This window comes from Pyxicephalus adspersus, chromosome 6 (genome assembly GCF_032062135.1).
Source record: "Pyxicephalus adspersus chromosome 6, UCB_Pads_2.0, whole genome shotgun sequence".
Taxonomy (NCBI): domain Eukaryota; kingdom Metazoa; phylum Chordata; class Amphibia; order Anura; family Pyxicephalidae; genus Pyxicephalus; species Pyxicephalus adspersus.
In genome coordinates, this window is record NC_092863.1 from 3,141,444 (window position 1) to 3,149,732 (window position 8,289).

Below are 8,289 nucleotides of genomic sequence, written 5' to 3' on the forward strand. Positions count from 1 at the left end.
AAGGGGCTGCTCATGCAAAGCTATGAACATTGATATTTCAGTGCATCAGAGACATATTTATCAGATCAGGTTGACAGGACCAACAGGTACTTGCAGTGTTTTTCAAGGGATAAAACTTGTGAAAATAGGCTACAAATACTATCTGGTAGGGATGTCTCCTGGCTCACATTATACTTGCTGGAGAACATTTAGTTGTAGAGAATTTAGGTTTAGGCAATAGCCAGAATAAAAGCAAAGTCCTAGGAAAGATACCTATGCATCATATAAGCATGCTCATAGTAAACTCCCAGTTCGAAGGATGGGTAGCTTCAACCCAGATTTCAAAGATTTGATAATATATTCTGCTTTCTTTAGCCAACCTCTACAAGGAGAAGCAGCAACAGGAGAGTGTAAGGGCAAATAATAGAAATGCCAGTGTTGCACCTCTGCTGTGAGAAGAACTGGTTCACTTTAACTTCTAACTGTAGCTGGATTCTCAGAAAATTTGCCAGCGAAACTATCAACCTCTTTTGACTTCCTGCTCCAAATTTTATACTTTTTATCTTTTCATCAGGCTTCTGCTATTGAGAGTGATGAGTCACTTGACGGCAAGTAATGCGGTTTAGCAACTAAACTGTACATGCAGCCAAACCATGAGATATATAAAAAGGGTGCTAACTGTGTGATTAGAAAGGGAACAGAAAAGCTTGTAAAGAAGAGTAGTTTGTTGGACTTCCCGCCATATTCATTTAACAAGTTTTATTCACTGGTTTTGGTTTTCATTGGTGCTGCATTTCCCATTGAAAACCTTTTCAGTGGGTGATTCAGAAAATGTACAGTTATGGCATGATAATATCCTGTAACCAAAAACATGCAGACTACAGATATAATGGTTGTATGGCCATAGCAAGATCTATGAATTTTTCTCAAAGGAAAAAGTATTTCTGTAACAGTACACGCTACAAATACAGAATTAACTTGCTCAATAATGATTTTGTTAAGAGGAGAAACTGACTGATTCACAGATGCCAAAAACAGCTTTCTATGTGTGAGTGTGAGATACAAAATGTATGCTGTCCCTGTTTGGTATATTGGGAGTACCCAAAAAGGAATATATATGATAAGTATTTAGGAGCTCCAGGTAGGTACTATGGCAATGGACCATTTGGGGTGAATTATCTTGTGCCCAGATTGTGGCACTGGTGCACATAAGAGGCTCCAAAGAGACACAGATGGATAGACAAGCAGGAATTTTGCTCATTAGGACTCATTAAATGTCTATCCTGCATTAAGGTGCGTGGGCTACTGGGCCACACACCAAGCCCAGGTGCCCCAGGTGTCTACGGGTGTATCACTGAGGATTAAAATTGTCTACAAAATTTTTTAAGTGGAATTGAAAGTCCTAAGTATGACAATAATAAATATGGAGAAGAAACCAACTGAGACTTGTTCATGGAATTAATCAGGGGTCGTAGACTCCAAGGGAATGTTTTGTAACTAGATTTTACCGTGCTATTTGGAAAGAAATGAAAAGAAAAAAAATGAAAGAATCTTCTATCATTTTGAAATGATTTATTCAATTCATCTTTTGCAATCTGACTAGTCTAAAGAGCAGACAGAAAGAGAAGTGGTCCAAAAATAGAAGCCATATGAGTGACGAAACATTGTGTAATGAGTTCAACTAACTTTGATTGGGATGTGTAGAATAACACATTTATGGATACAGACTCTCCCCCTTCAACAGGGTTCACAGAAGTGTATCAAAATATGAATAGACCTAGCAACTATTTGTAAACCATCTATCAATACTTGGACTACTTTAAGATAAATGAAAAGATTAAAGTTAGTTCCTGGGCAGCTAAGTTTTCTCTCTAACTAATGCTTTCCATATAAAATGTATAATAAAAACCTTTTCCTAAATACTCCTTTGTATTTCCTAAATTTGTTTTTTTTCAGAGTGGGGCACTTCTGTCACTGCCTGTATGATATAGATCCAGGTCAATATTTGTCCACATGAGATCCTTTCAGGATCCAGAAGTGAATGACACTTTTAAAATTAAAATGAGTGAATGGACTGGACATGATCGATAGACTAATAGAAAAGTTCTTTTGGATAGGAAGGGGTTAATATGAGAGCTGGAAAAAGTTTCATTTTCACCTGGGCTTTAAATCTGGTTGGAGCACGTTGCTTATCAAATCACTGCCAATGTCAAGAGAGTCATCTGAGCAGGTGGGCCCTATCTTTTTACAAAAATACAACACAGTCCCATACATTTATCCAGAATGCTGGGAACCAGAAAGCAATAACATGAGTCACAAGGAGCCTGTGAGTCAGTCAGAGAATAGGGAATTTCTATTGCTACGCCAGATTAACAGAACATCCGAGTAGCTTTTCAACGTGCTTTTCTTTCTATGGTGTATTCCAAAAAGAAAAGAAAAAATGCTCTTTAAGAATTGTAGTTTCATAGGAGAAAATTGGGCTGGAGTCCATTTGCGCCCCCGTATGGTACTTGTGCCAGAAAGGATGGAGCAAATGCGTTGGATTGTTGTGTTAATGAGGATTTACCATCTGTAAGATTCCAAAGGACTGTGTCATGGGGGAACCTTCCAAAACACTGGATTCCACCCGGTCTCCCTGCGTTTCTCAAAGCTATGGCAACTGGCTTGCAGCAGTTTTGTTTTTTAATCAGAGCTCTTAGTTTTTTTCCTGTTTTGCAATGTTTTCTTGGGATATCCCAATGACATCAGAGAGAGAGAGAAAGTTCAGGCTGCCTTCACTGCTGTTGAGATTTATGCAAGGTAATGGTGAGACGGGATGCCAGACACATTAATGTTATAACAACATAAGTCTGTGTTTAGTTACAGCCTCTCTATACAACTGCAGCTCTCTAACATGGAGTACTAAAACAAATAACTGGTATCAATAAAGACTGGAGTTTACATTCAATGAGGAAACCCAACAACAAAAAAAGGACATCAAAATGTTGATATGGAAATAAATCTTTCTTTGTATATCTTATATAAATATTATTTGGCACAAAGCAGGTATTACATTCATATCCTGCAAACAAGGTCACCGTATAGCGAACAGACTGTAGATATTGACGTGTCTTCCATTACAAGTAAAGTGGATTCAGGCCAGTCAGCGCACATCATTCTAAGATATAGAAACCATGCAGAAAGCTGACGCTGAATTGTTTGTTTCTTCTTGCCCACCTTGATGAACCGAACGAACATCACTTGATCTGCCAGGTTTACTAAACTCTATTCTCCCTTTTCACTTTTGAGTTGAAGCAAAGAAGGACCGACTTTGATAGAATGCATTCAGAATTTCTTAAAGCCCAACTAAACCCAAAATTAAAATGGAAAAATCCTAAAGCAGTCATGTTGATTAGTGAAAATTACAGGTATTACCTTCAGAAATTAACTTTACTAAATCAAGAAGCCATTGTGTAGCTGTGCTTAGCCATAGCTATAAATCGACCCACACAGCTAGGACCTCTCATACATTTTAGATTTTTGTTAGAAGCTTGACGTCTTACGTTCTGTGACCTATGCTGTCTTGGGGTACACACGTTTTTAACTGTAATGAAGGGAAACTGGGAATGTATTGTTCTTCCTATTTCAGGTGTCACCTGTGACTCAACCCCCCGCATTTGGCCAAGGAAACAGATATTCTGTCCACCCATTGGTTTCTATACACTACCTGTATTAACTTATCAACTGGTAACCTATGGAGTTTTCCTTGTTCAGTTACAGGTTTAGCCAGGCCTTAAAATGTGCTTATAAAGACATGTATACCTACTGCGTGCCATGACTTACCTGGTGTCTTTTCTGTGAAGATAACTTTGGACTCAGCTGTAAAATTCTGCCCAGTCAGAATCATTTGTTGCCCACCATACACAAGACAGCTATCAATGTCTTGCCTTTCTACCAAAGGGAGTTCATGAGCAGATCGTTGAGCTGGACAGAAAAAGACATTGAAATTTGAGTGCGCTGGAAAATAAATATGTTATATAAAGCATGGTTTACCTACTATTAGAGAACCTCTTTCATTTCTGATACATAAATTTACACCTAAATAACTTTGCCATCATCAGATATTGAATGACCAAAATTTGCATTACATCTTAATGCCTACTGATATTAGTGTGTTACCCAATGCTATATTGGTCCCGTGCATATACTTACATCCTTTGTGTTAGGTTACCGACTCAAAACAAATATCTTAATGCTTCTGTAGACCAAATCATACAGCCTCCAATATCTTTTAAAGTATTATTCTTTTTACATCTGTAACCTGAAGCTCTCAGCAGATTAGTGATTTATTTTATTCTTTTGAATGTAACACTTTATATGGTGACACAGATTTTGTGCAGAATATCATTGTCTTCTCATCTCATCTTATCACAGCATAGTGCAAAACATTATCAGTAATCATTAAATCTCTAAAGCAGGGGTGTCAAACCCTGGCCCCCAACGTCCTTTTTATTGGCCCCAAAAGGAATCCTAAATATGATCTGCAGCCGGCCACCGCTGCATTAATATAGCGCCGCTACTACAATTCCCAGCATCACTCGCGTCAATAGACCAGCGGGCTCTCTGCCTATGTGTGGCCTCGCATTGGATGGTTTTATAGATGCAAATAATGCCAGGAATTTCAGTAGCGGCGTTATTTCAATGAAGAGGGAGTTTCAGCGGCGGGCCACTAATAAGATTTAGCTCCGCATTGACCACGTCTGGTATTTCCAGCACTCCCCCTCAGCTGTACTTTTCCTTGGTACTCCAAGGCATGGACTTGAATGGTTGGATTTTCATAGAAGAATATTGTTATTATTGTTAGCCTGTGCTAAAAGGTTACCATTGAAATTTAACTCAGAAGGCTACAAATAGAGAAAGAGACATAAGATTTTTTCTTAAATAAAATTTTAAAAAATGTTTCTTTATCTATCATAAGCTTGTTCTAGATTGAATGTAAGGCAAAACCTCTTTGTTTCCATTTGAAAAGGGTTTATATCTAATGAGAAAGAAATATTTTCTCAATTTTTTAAGAAATTTTAAGGTTGGCCCGCAACTTTGTCCAAGTTATTAATTCTGGCCCTCTGTGTATTTGAGTTTGACACCCCTGCTCTAAAGAAAAACTCTGTTTTGTTGAATCGGTAGCTTCGCTACTTTTCAGTATTTGACTTGGAACTACAAATCAGCAAAGCTGGAGAAACAAATTCTTATTGGCAAACTTGTTTTAGTAAAGTGATTCAAAGTTCTAGAGGCAAAGGAGAGGTCATTTCAGATGTATCTTCTATATTACATTTTAACAGATAAAGAGTGCGTTTTCCAAGGGATGGATGTTCATTACCAAAGCCACAACTCCTCTGTGGTTTGTTTAATCATAGAATGTTTGTTTTTCCATTGTGTGTATTTGTAATTTAAAGGTTCACTTTAAGGACCATCACCTCAAATATGCTCTGTGGTTAGCACTAAATAGAAATGAGGAACTGGATACGGTAGGCATGGTTTACATAATTTCTTTTGTGCAGGTTGTGCATGGATGTACGAGCTTTGCCGGCTGTTTTTATTCTTAAATTTCCAGTGTTATCTCTTGATGTGGATACCTCCATAATAGAAGTGAGCCGAAATACTCCTCTAAGTGTTACACCCAGCAGGTGCTGTATGAAAGGAGGTTATATGACACCACTGAAGTGAATACAGAGATCATTTTGAAGAAATAATATTAGAATAGATCTAAACCCTGACTGTGTGACGTTTAGTTGGATAAAGCTCTGCGTATCATAAATTTCTCCCAAGATTTTTCATAAACCTTCTTTCACTTTTTTCATCCAAGTCTTTCTATTTTCCTTTGGCCTCTTTCAAACACTTTTTTGTCTGCATGCATTTGCTTCAGTCTTAGCTGCTGGCAGCATTTAAAATGTTTTCATACCAATATAATGCATCCAAATGTCAAGTTTGTTTTACATAACAGCCCAGTAAAATGAACAGGTATATCTTGTGATGTCACATTCTTTGTAAATAATAAAAATGGTAGATGCAAAAAAAAATAAAGCAGCATATTTGGGTTGCTTTTTAGAAAGTAAATAACAAAGTCACTTACAGCATTCAATTGGGTTGGATGCAACTTGCAAGGAAACGATCCTTCCGCTGGCTTCTGGGATATGTACTCGAAAGACAAGGCGTACTCTTGTGTTCTTCCTTCCAATGTCTGTCTCACCTTTTCTCAGTTCAATATCTGCATTTTTTAATTTCAGGATTCCAGCACAATCAATTCTGTCATCAGAGAACACAGCAGTTTTTAGGGTGAGATATTCAGTGAGAGTCCAAATTTTAAAATAAAGAAATAATACTAGTTAAATACAAAAGCTTAATAGAGAAAAATAAAGTTGAACTGATAATACATTACTTCTGTGACAGTTGCTAAAGGATCAGAACCGTGGAAACATCGTCCAAAATAAGAATACTAAATTTCCTTTCTTTTCACCTATAATTGTGCTGCAAAAACAGGCATTTGCATTCATCATAATCTGATAATCTGAATTAATTGATGTGATTTTACTTGCTTAACAGTCACAAATTGTGAAACTTTGCTATGTTATAGAAAACATATAGAAATATGACTCGCAATATGAGTGATTTTTTTAATATAACAAAGGGGGTAAAAAAACTTTTTGGATAAATGGAAATAACTGAATGGAGACTGCTGTATCATCCTGATGTTAGCAGCAGCCCTTTGTAAAAGATGGAGACAGGTGTGCATTAGATTATCCCAAAAATGGACATTTTTGTCCCTGAGCAGGATGTCTGAAATTGGAATTTGAGATTAGAGGAGTCAACGGTAATTCACTGTGCTCAATACACCAATCACCAGTATTGCCTGTAGGCTCCTTGCAGCTGATTTCCTCCCTACTACTAATATTCCATGCCCGTTCCGAATTGCGTCTCTATGGGGAGGATTCCATCCTAATAGAGAAGCAAAGCCCTACTTCCTCATGTCAGTGATATCTCCTAATTGCTGATGGGGTGATGCTAAGAAGCAGCAATAGAAGAGATACAAGATGGCACTGAATGCATAAAGCAAGAGCAGAGAAATACTTACATTTTTCCCCAGGTTCCTTCCCAGGATTGACAACAGTAAGGAGCAAAGTAGTGATATAACCCCATGTCACTTTAATTTTGGTGAGACTAGCAGTCGGTGGAAGGGGTACCCTAAACCTATCATCAATACTTATCTATATTCTTTCATGAGGGATTTAGGACAAAATGTAGAGTCACAATTATCATTTCAAGATGTTTTCAGTAACATAGATCTGTTAACATAGACAATCTTCCCTTTTAGACTTTAGGTCAATATTTATATCAAACTAAAAAGAAATAAACTATTTTATCGCTCAGCATTAATGGATAATTAGGCTTTCCTGCTGGACTACTATCCCGCAATCTGACTTCAATGATTCTTAACACTTGTCTTTACGCTCAGGCTAGTGTCGGTGTTATACAAATTATTCAAAAACAAATATGCATCTACGGAGGAAGGATGCCGCAATAGGAACTGCAATACTCCACCACAAAAAAAACAATTTCCTGTTAAAGACCCACTACTACAAAAAACAGCTAAATACTAATGAATCTGACATTTACACAGAAATAGAAAACAAGTTAACCACTTGCCTGAGATTGAAGTTACATTTTGTAATGTACACTCTGCTGAGTAATATAAAGGTACAGTAACAAAAATGCAAAGACCTGGCTTCCATTACCTAACAGAGTTTATATGCCTAAACCGGTGCGTAACAAGGACAATGTTGGGGCCGATAAAAGGATAATGATTCACAGTTGGAGGTGCTGCTCACTACAACCAATCACATTCTCAGAAAAACCTAACAAAAGATCATGTCTGTTTGCTAAAAACAAAAACTTCACTTTTATTCAAGCTTTCCTTGCTCATTTTTAGAGAATAATTCTTTGAATTCTTCTATTATTTGAATCTATCCACAGGCTTGTTGCTTGTATTGGTGAACAGAATTGAACAGAAGGATTCTGTTTGAATGTTTAGAACACATGTAATGCTATAACAATCCTTCTGACACAGTTGCTTTAAAGCTAAAGATCAGGAAATAATAAAAGCAGCAATCAAAAATGACTGCACACCTGCAATGATGCAGGATGATTGTTTAGATCAGCGGTCCCCAACCACCGGGCCGCGAGTACATGATCCATTATTGAAAACGAAGCGGCACCCAACCACCATCCGCGGACCGGAAGTGGTCCGCAGCGGTGTTTGTATGAGATGCCGGTAAA

At 37.5% G+C, this 8,289-nt stretch overlaps 1 protein-coding gene across 7 annotated transcripts in view; it reads right to left on the reverse strand.

Annotated features, from left to right (window-relative positions):
• The window catches only part of NFATC2 (nuclear factor of activated T cells 2), a 121,977-nt gene that overhangs the window by 62,724 nt on the left and 50,964 nt on the right, over positions 1-8,289 (reverse strand). For all 7 annotated transcript variants that reach the window (XM_072414159.1, XM_072414164.1, XM_072414162.1 and 4 more), the window contains exons 5-6: positions 6,089-6,261; positions 3,802-3,942 (exon numbers count right to left, since the gene is read on the reverse strand). In XM_072414159.1, the coding sequence (XP_072270260.1) occupies positions 3,802-3,942; positions 6,089-6,261 (314 nt within the window). The remainder of the gene's footprint in view (positions 1-3,801; positions 3,943-6,088; positions 6,262-8,289) is intronic.